The following is a 19051-nucleotide window of genomic DNA, read 5'->3' as shown; positions in this document are numbered from 1 at the left end:
ATTCAGCTTTGCATCACAGGAATAAATTATTTTTTAAAGTATATTCAAATAGAAAACTATTATTTTAAGTTGTAATAATATTTCACAATATTACTGTTTTTTCTGTAATGCAGGCTTGATGAGCAGAAGAGACCTCTTTCAAAAACATTAATATAGTAATGCTTCCAAACTTTGGGTCTGTACTGTATATACCACACTGTAGCTAATTGTACATTACACATATTTTAGGCTCTATGTACTGCAATATATTAGCTTAAGTTTTTTTCCCCCTCACATTCACTGTAAAATAAAAAATTCCATTTATTCGGAGGGTAGCTGACATGAAAGCAATGACATCAGTGTCTAGTAGTGTTACATGTTGTGCTTGCTCTAAAACTACTTTAAGTGACTTTCCCCCCCAAAATCTAAAAAATGAATGCAGTTTTATGACCTCACAATAATTTATGAACTACATTGAACATTTATACTTTTAAAACAGTAGGGCCTGTCTGAATAAAAAGATAATTGACATTTTATTAGTCATTTCCCTGGGGAAAATGTTGAACTGTGTTCGTATTTTAATCAAAACATTATATTTGATCATCTCGTATTGAGAAGGACTCTTCATTAGGAATGGCAGGAACAAAGTTAAGGTACTCTATTGCCATCATGTGGCTGTACTTACAAAGTACATCGTGGAGAACAGTGGAATGGATTCTCCGTCAACTCTTCTCAAGTACTGAAAATTTTCTCAAATACTAAAAAGTTAATGCAATTACATTGAAAGGGCGTAGTTCACTGCAAAACAATTTAACAATTTATATTTATAGAAGATAATCTACAAAAGTCATTAGTGATGGTAATATTGATTCAGTGACTTTTTTGAACCCGTTCTCCAAAACGATTTGTTCGTTGATTCGCTCTTCTGCGGCTTTACACCAGTAGGTGGCGACTAGAGTATCTTTTGTGAGTTTTAAGAGACAGTTCTTTATTTTATTACACTTTAGTAAGAAAATGCACATCTATAAATCTAAAAAAAAGATTCGTGAGGGAAATGGAATCCTTCCTTCACTTAAAAGATTCATTCAGAAGCACCCATTCATACCAAACACTACTGACAACACCATCATCATCACTAAAGGCCACTGAACATTCAGACTTGAATCCTTAAAACTGTCTTCCCAGGTCTAGACGTACGTGCGGGGATTTATTTATGCTCCAGTAACATAGTTCAGAGGAAGTTCGAGGCTGAGAGAAACGGGAGCGAATAGATGAAAGGGTGAACGAGGTGGAACATCATCACTGCAGTGTCATTTAAGTTATGCAACACCATGTTCCAAGAGAGGACTCTGTGATTGAAGAGTGGAAAAATCCCCCAAATCCTTTTCTAAGCATTTGTCACGCGCAGCTGAACTGCGGCTTACTGCAAATACAGACGAGTATCGTTCATTCGGTCACACTTTTCAGGTGTTCTCCAACAACTGTCTGTCATGTGCTTTGGTTTATGATATGGGCAGCATATACTCTGCTGTGATGTGGCCGTGTTCCCCTCTGTCCCACACACGTGCATATAACATGATGGGCCTACAGGTAGTTTACATGATAAAAAGTAATCTTAAAGTTAATAAATGCCTCTAGTTTTAATAATTTAACAGGCCTTTGAAGTTTGGGCAATGACTCCTGGCAGTTATGTGTGATCGTGTAGTTGATTCTGTGCTAACTTGATCTAATATTCAATGTTTCTAAAAAATTTATTAGCAAAAAAAAAAAAAATCTTGACAATTATTGTATATATTTTGAGAAAAGGGTCTTCTTAATGATTCCCAGTTTTGTTTCGATAACTGAAGCAACAGTTGTTCAATAACTTTTACAATAATGTATTATGGTATTTGGGTTAAAAAGCGCCTCTGCTGTTAGGTGTAAAGGCACAATAATTAACATGATAATTAATAGATGGCCGACTTTTCCATTTGTTGACATGACATGGCTGTCAGATGGTAAATATCATTATGCTGGGTATCAATCTTAGAGAGAATAACCATGTTTATAATGAAACCATCATATTTAAAAACATGATAATAATCATATCATAAAATATCATTTGTTGTTACTACTGTAAATCTATATAAAATTATTATAGTATTTCCTTCAGTGCTTTCAGAATCTTTACTTTTTTAAGTGATTTTGTTTCTGTATTTTAAAATGTATTTTTATATTAATATATTTTAATGACAGGTATTTACAAAAAAATATATTTTATTTATCAAAATAAGCAGAAACACTTTGCTACAGTGGTTGTTTTGAACAAGTATTAACTTAGACATTATTTAAAGAAAAACATTATTTGAACTAAATTAGCCCTATTTGTATCAATACTGTGAGCCTTTTTCCCCATGTGGGGTAAAAGGCACCCCTTGCTACCTCATACATTTATAAAAGCCTATTTTTAAACAAAAAACACTTGTATGATTTATTTTCACACAAAATCTGTTGCTCCATAAATGTTAAAAACAAACGATATTTTTCTGCAATCATACATTATGGGAGTAGTGTATAGCACATTTTTTCTTCAGGTGTGCCTTTAGGCCTGTTGTAGCCTACACTTGTTCCTTATTTTTTTCATATGGTGATAGTGAAACGCGAAACACTTCACTTACATGATTTTTATGGTGAAATGTGTTATTTTTCATGTTAATCAGATCAATTTTGATCAAGAAAAATGCACTGTGGCTTTAAATAATCGTAAGCAGCGCAGCAAAAATAGAGTCGTCTGCTCCGCGCTGCCGCGCCGCCTCTGCGTGCGGCGTGAATGCTCTGTTAACATGGGCGCCAAAAAAATACGCGCTGCTTACGCGTACGGTTTGAAACCGGTGGGGGAAAATAGGAAAACGTTAGTGCAATCGTTTTGTGTAGCAGTCTACGGCGTTATAAGCGTAATTACTTTGTTCTAATGCGACTCATTTGAGGTAAACAGAGCCGGCGGAGAACGAGCGGACCACAGCTCGGGGTACATTTCTCGCCATACGGGCATTTATGATCCTTGTCTTCATCCAATCTCCATCTCAGACATTTACGCTGCAACCTACCTCCATAGCTCCTCGACGTCAATGACGTTTGACTTTCGAGGCGTGCCCTAAACACTTTTTGATTGACAGTCCAGCGACCAATCCACGCGTTCGTTGTGAAGCGAGTAACCAATCATTGGCCTAACAGCATAAACCAGCGTTTCATCACGCTCGGTTTAGCGGTCTGTTTTGAGCCAGGAAAAAAAATTGGCATAGAGCACTAGCACAAGCCTGCTAACATATACTTGTGATAACAGGTTAGCAATTAGTCGTTATTTGAGTGAGTTTAGCAGTAAGGAGACGGACATTCTTACCTTAGTGCCCAACACCTGGGTATGTAGTCGGTCAGTGAATGTGTATGAATGTGGCTTTTGGTGCAGGCTGGGACGGCAGCTACAGGGATTAGCTGTACGGGGAGCTCCTGCTAGCAGTGCAATGCTGACATACCTTCAGACGGCTTGCTAATTATCTCATAAACAGGAATTTTGGTGTGACTTCAGTCGGAAAAATCGTCACCATTCATACGCGGACTGTATTCCAAAGCCGAGACCGGTTTAAATAGTCCGATAGTGAAGCGTTTGAGTTAGCTGGCTAGCTGGGTCGCCTGCAAGTACAAGGTTAGCTGCTTAAAACGAGCCACCTGGACCCGATCACCATCGAAAGAGGTAAGAAACACAATTAAACACTGCAGTGCTAAGTTAATAGTGATTTTAGAGTGATATTTAACAAGGTTCCGGTCATTTAAAGCAGACTGACCAGCCAATTATTTATAACTAGAGAACTAGGCACTCTAAAAGATCAAAACCACTGAGGTCGATTTGTGTTTATAGGCAGGTCAGCACGATCGTGCTTTGATTACAATCTTGTTATTTGGTTTCTGACATATTTGCTGAATTGAGGTATTCAGAAACGCCTTCTTCATATCGGTATGGGATAAAGCTGTGAAATGAGCACCGGTTGTTCACTGTGCAGTGATGAGGATTATATTTTCTTCATAAATGTTGAGGTGTATTCTTAGGCACCTGTGTAGGCAGTCTGATTAGCCTTTTGAGGGGATGAGAATATCAACTCACTTTCCAAATCCGAGTAAATGCAAATAATCTGTTTTGAGTTTGTCACCTTTAGGTTTTCTTTGGCTTTTGCCGGCTTTACCAAGTCAACAGTCTTGTTTATTGGCCTTGTCTTTCAGGCTCTTGGGAATGCAATATACTCCACACCTGTTTTTGTTCCACAGCAGCAGTCATGCATTTCACTGACAATTGAGACTTTTCAGGCACACTGATTTGAACTCTTCTGGTCTCCTGGTTTCCAGTCTGGTAGTGTTTATTTTGAGACAGGACATACTTTTATCTGTCAAGGACGTGCCTTTCATCAGAAAGCACAATGCAAGATCATACCAGTCACTTTGTGTGTGAAAACAAAAAAAAAAGTAGTTAAACCTTGGGCAACGTGAGTGCCAGAACTGTCTGTAGTCGGTCTTATGCATAAAAATGTTTTGGATAAAGCATGTTGGAGTATGTAGAAGGAAAGTTTGCTGTCTTTATAAACTCCGATCCAGTGTTCACTCTGTCAAAAACATTATATCAATGTAAAGGACAGCCATCTGTATAATGGTTGTAATTTGAGTCAGGTGTTCTAATCAATGAGAGGAGTCAATTGTGTGTTACAGGGCCCTTCCTTATAAAACAAACACAGACTCAAGCTGTTGTCTCGCAGAATGTTCTTTAAATTCAAAGTTTGTGAGGTTTGAGATGTATTATTAAAAGTGTTTTCTTTGGGGCAAAATTTTTTTTGCTGCTCATGAAAGCATTGGAAAAGCGTTACGATACAGTCAGGTGTCATATTTTTAAAACCGTTTGATTTTTTGAAACAAAATAGTATCTTGGCTAATGAAATTGCATGATAATTAGATTTTTTTAAAATGTCAAACAATGTCGTAAATATCGACAAATATCGTTACTGTGCCTGTCAAAATTTGGTCAGTCCAGTGAGAACTTTAAAACGGTCATGTTTTAAGCTGCCTCTGTCCACTTTCTCTGAGTTTGACTTGTGATTGTCACTTTTTGTCTCCCCTGAGAGTCACACAGAGCTTTCAGTTTGTTCTTAAAGCAGCTGTTTCTCTCTGGTTATTCACCATTGTAAAAAAATTGAATGTATGAATATATCCATTAAAATTCCCAATACAATTGAAAGAAAAACATAGTAGTTTTTTAGGAATAATCATTGTACATAATTAATATCACTAAAATAAAAGTGGTCATAATTATTAATATGTTTTTTGTATTGAGTCATGTTTTGATTTAACCAAGAACATAAAGTGGAAGAGAACTGCCACTAGCTCCCTCTAAAAATAGGTGTATGGTGATGGTCAGCCATAGAAATATAGATTTTGTTTTGTTTGACCCATCTAAACCAACTCCAAGAGAAATTTTTAGGTTACAAAACCCCAGCAGGACACTTCAGGATATGTAAACACATCAGTTTCTGTAGCGAATCAACCACCTAGAACATGCTCTTTGGACTGCTGTTTGTGATGTAAGGGGGTGCAATATTTTGGAGCTCATTTGCCGCCTCTAAAAACGAGATAACTTTGCACAGTCGCAAAAAAACAAATTCTGTATTTTGCCAGGGTGTTTTACTGGAGGTTGTGAGGACGTCAGGGTTGTCCGTTTGTGAGCCAAGCTAAACTGAATGTGGGTCATGTTGTACAACAATGATCCTACTCTCTTAAGTAAATGTATAACCGAACAGCTTCAGTTGACATTTCATGCTTTAGAACAGCCAAGTCAAAGTCCTGATTGTCCTGTTGCTATGTTCTCGCTTGACATGGCATGAGAAATTTTATAGTTCAGTCTATGAAGAAGGTGAGCTTACATTTTATGTTCAATTAATGGACTTTAACATTATCACAGTCCTCCTCTTACCGATGTATGTAAAGGCCTTGTGTATGAAACCTTAAACGTCCAATAAACAACTTGGTATCTTGAGCGTTGATTTAGGGCTGCACGATTATGACAAAAATCATAAATGTCGATTGAAATTGTAATTGTGAGTATTAATTATGATTATCACAATTTAAATTAAATAATGTTTATACCATTGTTTGATGCAACTGCATGCTGTATTTTTATATGACAATAAGCTGAAAACACTCTACTGAAAAACCTTTAGTGCTTTTCTATAGTATTAAGCCTCAAATATCAAATGTACATTGGATTGGTTTCTTCTTTAAATCATAAAAAAGTAAAAATATGAATGGTATTATAATGTTATACTAAAACTAAAACAATGGTAAAACCCTTAAGATAACATCTAGAAAGAAAGAAAAAACTTAATAAAAAAATATCTTAAGCATGCAGAATAATATAAGTGGACTTTGAACGTTTAATTGCCGCTTTGAACGATTACGTAATTGTGGCATTCATAATTGTAATCGCGATTAGAAATAAAATTAATTGTGCAGCCATACATTGATTTATAATTTTGTTAGATGAATGGGGAATAAATCCTGGACTGTGGTTAAGTGTGCACAGTGCTTTGTTTCTCCGCACTTTAAGTCTCAGGCTCGTACTGGCAGGCCGTCTAGGGCCATATTAGAGCCACCAAAATGTAAACACATCTGCAGAATGGAAAAGCAGTCGGCTGTTCTTCAAAGCTCACTTTTACATAAGGGTCTCGTAGTCTTCAGTTCATCTCTGTTTTGGTAAGGCATTCATGGGCTACATGTGGCTCAATATATGAAAAACAGATCACTGAAAACTTATCAGGATTTAAAGTTGAGTCGATATGAATAATTTCAGATTAGTGACCTTTTATATTATTACCGTTTGGGCTGACAATAATGTTAAATGTAACTTACTTTTCTAAAACGAATTGTTCTTGTTTTTCAATTTACAAGCAGCAGTAAGGATGGCAGAAACACTTCCCTACATGGCGTGGCTTTGCTTCCAAAGTCCTTTTAGTTTATGACTGGTGTTATGGGAGCCTCACATTTATCCGCCTGATAACTGACAGTTACACACTCAGTTGTGAAATTTATTAGCAAAGAGTGTTTATTAGGCATAAGATCTTGCTTAAATGTATGTCATGGCCTTTCGTTTTGGAGGTTGTTCCTTTTTGCTTTGTATGTTACACAATTAGCCGTAATTTTTTTTTTTTAGACGCCAAGGGCATTTGTCATATGTAAAATGACTTAAGTCTACAATGGGTTGCATGAGAAGTGTTTGACTGCATAAATTGAATGCATTTAGTTGTGTTATTGTACATTGAAAATGTAATACTTTTTAAGTGGACATTTTTAAGCCAAGTTATTTTTAAGTTGAGCTTTATCTAGTTCCCTACCAGTTGTTCTATTAAACCCATGAAAACAAAAAAATAGATGTATACCCAGTAGCGATTGCTTATCATAGCCACTGGATATGCCAAACACGTTTTTGTGCAAATTAGTCCTTTTATTTTGACAACTTTAAAGAAGGTAAATCTGGAGAATCACCACAGGTAGGTAAGAAACGCAAGCAATATTAGGCCAGGGCAGAGCAGATGAACTGGCGAACTTTCAACCTACCAGAAAAGTAGACTTAAGGGAATATTTTGTCTTCATTACACTAACTTTCAGACGAGTCGTCGTCTTCCTTGTCAGCAGATAAGGGGTTTTTAATCGGGAGATGTTTGCTTGTCATTGTTGGCGGACTGGTCATAATGATGTGAGTTGTCATTATGACAGCACTTGGATTTGCACAGTAACCGTAACTGTGAGGTCTCTGTTAGCCAACACCCCTTGCAGGAATCCAGAAGAAAGCGAAAGGCCCTAGATCATTAACTTTGATCCAGTGAAGGTTCAGGTCAGTAATACAGTAATATATTGTACAGCCATTTAAATAAGTGAAAGGCCTTTGCATTGTAATGCATATTTTTGCATTGTAGTGCTGATTTAAAAAAGTGTTAAATTGGTTGATAATTTTATTGTTATTAATGTTCATTAATTAATGTGTTTTAATATCTAATCCATTATGAGTATTTATAAACTGATGATACAATGATGGCCCCCTTTTTTCTGGTCTTCAGTTAGGTTTCTTTTTGGTTACCTGGAGCTGAAATTGATGTGTATCCAAATGTAGGACACAGGGCAGAACAGAAGGTCACATCCATAGACCCCCTGTAGATGCTCTCTGGAGAGCAAAGTATCTGCGCCTGCTGTGACATTAATCAGCTGTCTGTTACTCTCATCCGGCTCCTACCATAGCAAAGTGTCAGGATGTTAACATTTTAGCTGAAAAGATGGTGGGTTGGGGGAAAAAAAACTTGTTCTTATTCAGGATGAATGATTTTCATTACATTCTTCATTGCAGTCTTTTTAAGCAGTCTTGTAATTTCCAATTCATTTTGTTTTGGTTTAGTTTTGGTATTTTTTCCCCCCTTTGGTTTTGTTCTTGTTTTTTGTTTTGTTTTATTTGTTATTGTTTATGATTTTAGTTTGTTTGTTCTTTGCGGGTTTTTTTCTTTTTGTTTTGTTTTTGATATTTATTTTAATGTTTATTTATTGCTTTAGTGTTTTTTTTTTTTTTTTCTTTGCTTTTTTTTTAGTTTTGGAATTGTTTATGATTTTTGTTTGCTTTTTTATTGTTTGCATGTTTTATTTTTGTTTTGCTTTTTAATTTTGTTTTTATATTTATTTTAATATTTATTCATTGTTTTATTTTATTGTTTAGTGTATTTTTTGTTTTGGTTTTTGTTTAGTTTTGGTATAGTTTTTTTAATGACTTTTGTTTTGCTTTTTTGTGTTTTTGATATTTATTTATTGTTTTTTTGTTTGTTTATGTTTCATTGTTTGGTTTCTTGTTTTTTTGTTTTGTTTTTTGTTTTTTGTTTGGGGTTTGTTTTATTTTTTGTCGCTCATCATTTTGTCCAGCGTTACACATTCTAGTGGAGATATGGCCTTGCTAAACACGTGTACAATGTGAAGTCCCCACCTCCTTCTGCCACTCCTCCACTTCCTGCTCTGCCTGGGAGGAGTACTAAAGCCTCATCACTTCCTGTCCCATCCGTCCCATGGTAATCCCAGTGCATGGCATTCCTGTGGGTGTGTTTTGAGCCTTTTTATGTAAGGCTGAGAAGCCTCAGGGACACCAGCCTAAGTACAGTTTAACCTGTAATGGCCCACCACTGTTTACTAACATTGAATTTAAAAGGCCAAAGCAGGTAGAGTTTGAGGGCTTGAGTGCGTGTCTGTCTTGATCATGACTGGATGGGAATTTTAATTCGTAACAGAGTTTTCATCTAGAGCGTGTCTATGATGCCTTAAAATGCCTCCTCCATAGGAAGCTTATTTGCTTTTGTCATTTAGATTGAATATTCTGCTGCTGCTCAGTAAAGCCAAGCATCTGAATATGTCTTCACTGCCATTCACAGCTCCTTTCCTGTGGCCTCATGGGATAGTAATTTCCCATTGGATACGCACTCCATCCAATGAGGATGCACAGGATCTCAATGGTTTTTCTGCACATTATCCTTAACTGTTCTGTTTTCCTCTTTCTTGGTTGCCCATAAACTCTCTCTGGAACAGGGCTATGTCTTCAGCAGCCACCACAGCCCCGTCGGTGGACAAGGTGGACGGCTTCTCCAGGAAGTCTGTCAGGAAAACCAGGCAGAAGCGAGCACAGAGCTCGTCCCAGTTCAGATCTCAGGACAAGCCCATAGAGCTGGTGCAGCTGCCTCTGCTGAAAGGTAAGCTGTGTTTTACGTGGTCAGATGAAGTTAATGGTTGGTAATGGCAGAGTGTTTTGCTGGTTTTATTGGTCTGATAGAGCTGATAAGGTTGGTTGTACTATAATAACAAAAAAAGCAAAGCAACACACTGAATGCAGACAAACTGTCGCTGTGTGACCAAATGAAAGAAAAGTCTCAATTTTCAAGATGGGATTATGATTTTAAGTCTGTGTCATGTCCCATTTTTATGTCTCTCATGCTTACCAAGGCTGTTATTTATTTGAAGATAACCACAGTAAAAACAAATTAAAAATTTTAAATAACAGTTTTCTATTCATATATAAAAGTATTTTTTTATTGTATTTTAAATATATTTTAAAATTGAAATCCTCTGACAGAACCCTTTTCAGCATTATTACTTAAGTCTTCAGTGTCACATGATTCTTCAGAAATCATTCTAATATGCTGATTTGGTGCTTAAGAAACATTTCTTAATATCAATGATGAAAAGTTGTGCTGCTTAATTTTGTGGAAACAGTAATACATTTCATCAGGATTCTTTGAGTAATAGAAAACATTGTAATAGTCGTTATTATCACTTTTGGTAAATTTAATGCATCTTTAATACATTTATACAGCAAATTTAAAAGCAAAAAGCAATTTTTTTTTTTACGTCAGCTATCCTAGAGTATGTTTCATCACATTAATGATGAACATATTGAACTTTTGACATCCACACAGTATCTAAATACATTTATGAACAGTAAAAGTTGTTTTAACATGTAAAACTTAAACTTTTTTTAATGTTTTGCTTTAAAAGGGAGCGTATGCTGTGTTTATATATATTTAAATATGGTCAGTAAAGCCACATACTACATGAACATTGCCACTGTAAGTGGTTGGTTATGGGACATGTATAACTGTGTCTTGAAAGGCTTTTCAAACTCAAGCCCCTATCAGCTGGAATATTTAGAGGTCATATGCCAGATGGAGCTCCAGGCTAATATGTGAAGTATTTTAGGCCTCCTACCAACAGTGGGGAAAGTCAAGGAGGTTGATGTAAAACATTTGTGGAATTTTAGTACTCCATGGATTATTTTGCATGAACTCTTTCTTTCTTTCTGTCTGTCTAGATGTTTCTGCGCAGGAGCAACCAGAGCTATTTCTCAAGAAACTGCAGCAGTGCTGTTTTCTGTTTGACTTCTTGGACACGCTGTCTGACCTCAAAATGAAAGAGTATAAGCGGTCCACCCTCAATGAGCTGGTGGACTACGTCACCCTCAGCCGGGGCTACCTGACTGAGCAGACCTACCCCGAGGTGGTCAAAATGGTGAGATTAGTAGTACACTATGTGACTGGAAAGTTTCTGTAGTTGTCTAATTTATATGCCTATATAATTTAGAGATACCTCAAGCATTCCTTCTTTTCATTTGTCACAGGTGTCCTGCAATATTTTTCGGACTCTTCCCCCTAGTGACAGTAATGAGTTTGACCCAGAGGAAGACGAGCCCACGCTGGAGGCTTCATGGCCGCACTTACAGGTAGAGAATCACAGCCAGCATCAAATAAATAGGCATTAAAGGGTCAGTTCACCCAAAAATGAAAATTACTCCATGTTTTACTCACCCTCAAGACACCCTAGGTGTTTATGACTTTCTTCTTTCAGAAAAATTTAATTTGGAGTTATATAAAAAATTTACCAGGCTCTTCCAAGACAAGCCTTTAGAATGGGGGTACGCGGGTTTTTTGTTCAATAGTCCAAAAGTAGTTAAATAAAGCGCATCCATCCATAATAAAACATGCATCACACGGCTCTGGGGGTTGAATAAAGGCCTCCTGTAGCAAATTGACGCATTTTTGTAAAAAATAAATAAAAATCCATGCATTGATTTGCTACAGGAGGCCTTTATTCACCCCCGGAGCTGTGTGAGGCATGTTTTATTATGGATGTATGCACTTTATTTAACTACTTTGGGACTGTTGGCAGAGCCAGGACAATTTTTAACATAACTACGATTAGATTCATCTGAAAGAAGAAAGTCATATACACCTAGGATGCCTTGAGGGTGAGTAAAACATGGACTAATTTTCATTTTTGGGTGAACTAACCTTTTAATCACCTTTTTAAAAAATGTAATGCATGTAATAACTGACAAAGGTCTCAAATGTTTAAAGAAATCAAACAATATGGGCTTTAAAAAGTCTTAAGGTTGAAATAATTACAAGGTTTCATTTCAAGGACAAGTTTTCTGATCTCTCTCTCTTCCTTTTCCCTTAAGCTCATTTATGAGTTCTTCATTCGCTTCTTGGAAAGTCAGGAATTTCAGCCCAGCGTTGCCAAAAAATACATCGACCAGAAATTTGTATTACAGGTGAGTGATTGTCTGTGAAATATTCTTTGACTTCTCATCCTAGTATCAATCAAATGAAGCCAGTATTGCCAGTGAAATAGCACAGATATAGATGTCTGAATACTTGATTCTGATTGCTCAGTAGTGGCATATTTCTGTCAAATATTTTTTTTGAATAATTACCACTAAACTGTACAGTTGAATTTTGTCAGTGATAACCAGTTCCAAATAGTTTTTTTTTTTTTTTTTTAGTATCTGTATATTAAGAACGGTAATATGTGACCCTGGACCACAAACCCAGTCTTAAGTCGCTGGGGTATATTTGCAGCAATAGACAAAAAAATTTTGTATGGGCAAAAATTATAGATTTTTCTTTTATACCAAAAATCATTAGTATATCAAGTAAAGATCATATTCCATGTAGATATTTTGTAAATTTCATACCATAAATATATCAAAACGTAATTTTTGATTAGTAATATGCATCGCTAAGAAATCATTTGGACAATTTCAAAGGCGATTTTTTCAGTATTTGGATTTTTTTTTCTTATTAGATTTTTTTCAAAGGCTATTTTATCAGTATTTTGATGTTCAAATAGTTGTATCTCGGCCAAATATTGTCTGATCCAAATAAACCATACATCAATGGAAAGCTTATCTATTCAGCTTTCAGACGAAAAATTGACACTTAAGACTGGTTTGGTGGTCCAGGGTCATATATGTCTTTTTTAGCGCGGTACACACTAATATAGTTAATAAAACTCCTCTTGTGGATTTCTAGCTCTTGGAGCTGTTTGATAGTGAGGACCCACGAGAGAGGGACTGCCTGAAGACAGTTCTGCATAGAATCTACGGAAAGTTCCTTGGCCTCAGGGCCTTCATCCGCAAACAAATCAACAACATTTTTCTTTGGTAAATAACTTTTTTTTGGTGGGAAGGGGGTTTGGTTGCGAATATACTAGATGAAATATTAAGTTATTCTGATATATATATATATATATTTATTTATATATATATATATATATATATATATATATATATATATATATATATATATATATATATAATATATATATATATATATATATATATATATATATATATATATATAAAATTTTCCCCCCTCTCCTCTCCTGCCCTTACAGTTTTGTATATGAGACCGAACACTTCAGTGGCGTAGCTGAACTGCTGGAGATTTTGGGAAGGTATGCCATATTTTAGGACCCATTCTTTGGTTGTCAGTGATGTGGAGAAATTTAAATCAGGAAATAAAGAGTTTGGAAAGACATGAAGGGTGACCCAAAGAAGTCATATTTTGTGTCTCCTGCATATAATCAGTTTCTTTCATGGTTATCAGTGTCAGATCAGAAGTCTCACACATCTCTGGTTTTACAGCATCATCAATGGTTTTGCACTTCCTCTCAAAGCTGAGCACAAACAGTTTCTGGTGAAAGTGCTGCTGCCTCTGCACACAGTGAGGAGCTTGTCTCTCTTCCATGCCCAGGTACAGACACTCAGCTGTTTGGTACTTGTACACGTGTCTGTGCTTGCTCGCTTACATTTCAGGGGCAGAAGAAACAGATTCCTCATTTCCATGCTTGTTTATGACAGTTTATGAATCTGAACATTTGAAATGCATTTATGTTAATCTGAAGTAATCTCTTCTTCTAGCTGGCCTATTGTATTGTACAGTTCCTAGAGAAAGATCCCACGTTAACAGAACCTGTAAGTGTTCCTTGTCACCATTATCTTCCTCATTCTTAATCAAGTTTCATCTTGTTTCAGCTTCTTTCTAAAGGATTTTCACTAGTTGGCTTCATTGTTTTTTGTAGGTTATCAGAGGCTTGTTGAAGTTTTGGCCAAAAACATGCAGTCAAAAAGAGGTAATGCCTTAATTTTATGGAAAGTTAAGTTAATCCATTGTCATTTTTTGTGACTTGATCTCAGAATTAAACTGTTTAATTGATCTACCAAAACATATTTTAGCAAGTGAAAAATACTATGATATCTTTTCTTCCACAATTTTTTTTTTTTTTTTTTTTTTCCAGAAGAAATGCTTTACATGCTTTTCCTAAATGTTTTTGTACCCTCGACTGCATTGTTTTCTTTTGTAGGTTATGTTTCTTGGAGAGTTGGAGGAGATTCTAGATGTGATTGAGCCCACTCAGTTTGTTAAGATCCAAGAGCTGCTCTTCAAACAGATTGCTAGATGTGTGTCCAGCCCCCATTTTCAGGTAAACACACCCCACCCTAAATCTCCCTCACATACCTTGTGATGTCTTGTAATTGGCAGATACTTAAACATGAAGATTTTCGAAAGCAAGTTCCCATCACTGCAGCATCACAGGTTCTTTATTTTCTGTTTATTAGTGAGAGGAACCATGCTCCATATTTGTTCACATTACCAGTCTATTGTAAAGATTAGTAAGCATGTTTGATCATTAATATCACAACATTTTGGACATTAAATCTATTAAATATAAAACAAGAATAAGATGCATTGCTCAAACAAAATCAACACTGCTTCCACGAATAGATTTCCACTAAAAGTTTTAGGTTAAATTTTTAGTGCAATTGAATCAGGTTCTGCAGTCTAAAATCTGTATGTAGAACACTACTGATATTACAAGATTTTAAATGGTTTAAAATGGAGGTTGTATATTGTTTCAGGTGGCAGAACGAGCCTTGTACTACTGGAACAATGAGTATATCATGAGTCTGATTGAGGAGAACTCTAGTGTCATCCTGCCTATCATGTTTGCCAGCCTCTACAGGATCTCCAAAGAGCACTGGAACCCGTAAGTTTTATGTTGTCATTTATAATGTATTTTTTTAAATTGAAATAAAATCAATTAATATATACCATTTAAAATTTTTAAGATTTTTTTTTTTAACTCTCTTATGCTCACCAAGTCTTATTTAATCAAATACAGTGAAAACAGTAACATTGTGAAATACTACTATTATTACTGTTAAATACTACTACTTAAAGAATGTAATTTATTTCTGTGATACAATGCTGAAATTTCAGCATCATTACTCAATTATATATAGAATATAGCCCTACTGAAAAAAAAACAAAGTAAAAAAACAACCCCTTTTAAAGTATATATTGTTATTAACCTTTTGATCAGAGGGTCTGCTCAATAATAAGCACGATCTAGTTGCAACTGGTATTGACACTCTGCACACATTCCTGCACTTTTGACAAAGTGGTTTGATGTTCATTGTGTTTGCTTTCCTCCACCATCAGGGCAATATCAGCTTTGATCTACAATGTGCTCAAAGCATTCATGGAGATGAACAGCGCCTTGTTTGACGAACTCGCCGCCAATTACAAATCAGACAGGCAAAAGTAAGAAACAAACAATGCATTGTTGTAAACTCCTGCAGTGTACAGAGCGGCTCAGATAACCTCTACCTCTCTTTCCTGCAGGGAGAGGAAGAAGGACAAGGAGCGAGATGACCTATGGAGGAAGCTGGAGGAGCTGGAGCTCAGACGGGGCATCCAGAACAGCGATGGCATCATTCCCACCTAACACGGACCTCGTCTCCGCCCTTCTGTGTGGCCCCAACCAATCCCTTTCTACTCTGCCACAGGGACCCCGTCCCCCTATTTGCTTCTCATGCTGCGTACTTTACCGCACACTCCCTCGTTCATTTCCTCCCTTTCAACAGCACTGTAAATAATCCTTTCCCTCTTTCCTGTATCATACTACTACACTGAAAGGAAGAAGAAAAAACAGAAAATTTGAAGAGAGACTTAATGTGCACTCCTTGTTGTGAAAAAATATGGTGAAATGATAATCAACTATGGTCAAAGGATATATTTTAAAAAACCTTTTCAGTTCAGAAATTGTTCAGCGTCTCCATGTCAGTATATTGTTCTCAAGGAAGGAAGTGCCCTGGGACTTTGGGATCTGTGCTCACCCTGCAATTAAAGATGTCTTATGTGAGGATCCCGTGGCCACCACGTATCTTTTTTTTTTTTTTTTTTTTTGGTCCCTTATGAAGAGAGACTTTTCCATCTAGATATAATTCGACTCCCCTGACTCAGGGGACACAAACCAGAAACCCATGACGTGAATATAAGGAAAACCGGAGTGGAAAGAGAAAAAAACAAACATTGAACATCCTCTCTGTGGTTTGCATTTTTTTTTCTTTTACAGGATGATCGGCTCGGTCCTTTACTGTACAGTATGGACAGGTGTCCATGACTTAATGTGCGAGATGGGCCGCAGTCGGTTACGGTGGTTACCTTCACTCAATAAAAAGGACAAACCTCTCTGAGGACCTTTATTTTTTTAACTGGTGAACCAGGTAATGATCTGGTCATAGTTTCATGCTGTCTGCTGTGGAGACTCTTGGGAATTCCAATGTGGAAATTCAGTAGTTACCAAGAGTACATCAAGCTCGGTTCCTCCGACACTAGCAAGGACTCGTGGAATTTCAGTGGCACGCCGTGTTCAGAGCTCATCCAGTGTTTTTAAAACCGTTAAGTGACATATATTTTTCATAAAGAATATTCTGGACTGCTTCTCATGGGCCACCCAGATTTCCACCGCTCGGCTCGGTTCATTTTGTTTTTAGGGTGGGTGGATGTCATCTACATGACTGAGCTGAGCGAGACAAGGTTTTTCTTTCTTTTCATGGAGTGTTTGAAATGAAATCCTGCTTATGGTGGGGTTTTTAGGGCCTAACTCTGATCCGGTAGGTCATAATCTCTCTTCTGAAATACCAGCCGCCAGGGCAGGTTAGAACTAAAGCACTTTGAGTTATAGCTCATTAGTTGTTCTCGTGGGACTTCAGCCCCTTTTCTTCTCTTCTTTTATTTGAAGTCTCAACAATCGTGGTTGTGGATTTTACATGTGAGGAGGATGTATTTTATTATATTTTATTTTTTTGGCTTAATCACGTGTCTCTCTTTCTCTCTTCCTTGTTTTAACTCTCCCAAAGCTCATAGTGTGTTTTATGATGGCCCAAGTTTGATATGTAAAAAAATTCAAAAGAAAGGGTTTGATGAATAGAATAAATCTAATTATTTTAAAAAGAAAGAGATATTAAATAAACCTGTTTTTTTGTGATAAACTTGCCTGCTTTGTTTTTCTTAATTGCTTTTGTAGGTTTCAGTGTTATATTTATTTTTTCAGAATTACACCTGATTAACCCATGAGGCTTAGTGTCATCTTTATGTCTATTATAATTAAAGTATACTAAAGTACAGTTTGATCTGAGAAAATATGAAGGTTTAAGTTAAATTAATAAGAGCATTAATGTGCAGTTTAAATCCAGTAGGTGGCAGAAGGCTCATTCCAACTGCTCAGATGAGTGATACAGAGGAATTAATTTATTAAAGCAATGAGAGGGACAAAATAAGGTTTCACTCTGTTGCACAAAAATTGGCTTGATATATTTATATGTATTTTATCATCTATTTAATATGGTGAATAAATAAGAGTATGGTAGTTGGTAGTCTTGGTAATAATTAGTCTTAAAGATTTTACATTTTATGTATTTTCTGTTGTCATTTACTCAACCTCATGCCATTCCAAACCTGTATGAATTTCTTTTTTTCTGTTGAACATGAAAGAAGATATTTGGGGTAATCAGACAGTTGATGGTAGGCATTGATTTTCATAGTATGGAGAGAAAAAAAATCCTATGCAAGTCAATGGCTACCAACGACTTTGATTACCCAAAACAACTTATTTTGTGTTAAACAGAAGAACGAAATTCATACAGATTTGGAATGACATTTTAGGGTGAGTAAACGATGTCAAAAGTTTTCATTTTTAGGTGATCTAGACAAAATCATGCTTCACTATAGAAACTACACACAATGCATATGTAAGAAATCTTAATAGGCATAGATTTGTCAGATGTGAGGGACCCATTTGTAATTTTAATGCTTTCATCTTGCACTTGTGGTCAAGCTCAGTCTATAAATGCCAGTGATTTACATTAGGATGACCAGACGTCATGGTTTTTGGTGTCCTGTCTCACGGTTTTACAGCAAGTTTTAAACCGACAAGAACACTGCATGTCTGAAACAAGCAAACGTGTAGTGATTATTTTCACCAACAGAGGGCGCTGAAAGCTACACTGATGATTACTTGTTGATCTCTCCGCTTCTTCAGCCTGGAGGAGAGCAGAGCACTACAGTATTATCATCAATTATCAAAAGAGAGACGATTATCGCTTTCAGAGTAGTCACATACTAACTATTACTAACTATACACGGTGAATTTAGGTACTGTTTGTATGTAATGTGTGTAACAGGGTGGGGCATTTTTTTGCACACAGTTTTAAAAGCTAACATTACCAAAACCAAAGGTTCTCAAACACACCTGTTAAGTAACCATGAAGACCAAAGATGTTCTTATTATGTGATGTAAACTTCCGCACTTCATTTTCCTACGTGGAAGTAAGCTATTTTATTTGAATGTGCGAGATTTCCTATTCATTAGCTGCTATAGATTATTTTTTTTTTTTTGCTGCTATAGATAACTAGAAGTAGAGTAAACGGTAAGACTATCTGCGCTACCAAGCAGTGTGTTTATGATTATGATAATACATTAAAATAATAATATAACAACTAGCACAATATACTGTTTTGTAGTTAAAATAACAGGACGTGGATTTCACCAGAACATGTCATCTTTCAACTGCAAATAGCCTTGACATCATTGAAAAAGAACATAAATTGCAGAACGAATATTTAACGGCAAGCAATATTAGACGATAGGATGTTGCTTTTCATATAAGCAGTTTTTGCATGACAGTGGACAGCAGGTATTGGAAAAACTTGTCCATTCATGAATGAATATTTCAAAGACAATTCTAAAGTTTTATCACAAGCTTTAATCACTCTGTATATTTACAACACATTTTTAGTTTTGGCAAATAAAGCTGGCATGTTTCTTAAGCATATAAATCAATACATGAAATTTA

At 36.1% G+C, this 19051-nt stretch overlaps 1 protein-coding gene across 1 annotated transcript; it reads left to right on the top strand.

Annotated features, from left to right (window-relative positions):
• Positions 1–3278: 3278 nt before the first annotated feature.
• On the top strand, positions 3279–17545 carry LOC109054160 (serine/threonine-protein phosphatase 2A 56 kDa regulatory subunit epsilon isoform-like). Its single transcript, XM_019071458.2, has 14 exons — positions 3279–3709; positions 9607–9767; positions 10883–11079; positions 11189–11290; positions 12029–12121; positions 12882–13012; positions 13246–13305; positions 13496–13604; positions 13772–13825; positions 13933–13983; positions 14215–14334; positions 14771–14898; positions 15354–15455; positions 15537–17545. Exons 2-14 carry the CDS (start codon positions 9611–9613, stop codon positions 15637–15639), a joined length of 1407 nt encoding a protein of 468 aa, XP_018927003.1. The 5' UTR covers positions 3279–3709; positions 9607–9610; the 3' UTR covers positions 15640–17545.
• Positions 17546–19051: the final 1506 nt, after the last annotated feature.

Source organism: Cyprinus carpio, chromosome B20 (assembly GCF_018340385.1).
Source record: "Cyprinus carpio isolate SPL01 chromosome B20, ASM1834038v1, whole genome shotgun sequence".
NCBI lineage: Eukaryota > Metazoa > Chordata > Actinopteri > Cypriniformes > Cyprinidae > Cyprinus > Cyprinus carpio.
Note: the sequence above shows the minus strand (reverse complement) of the source record. Positions and strands in the feature narration are given on the sequence as shown.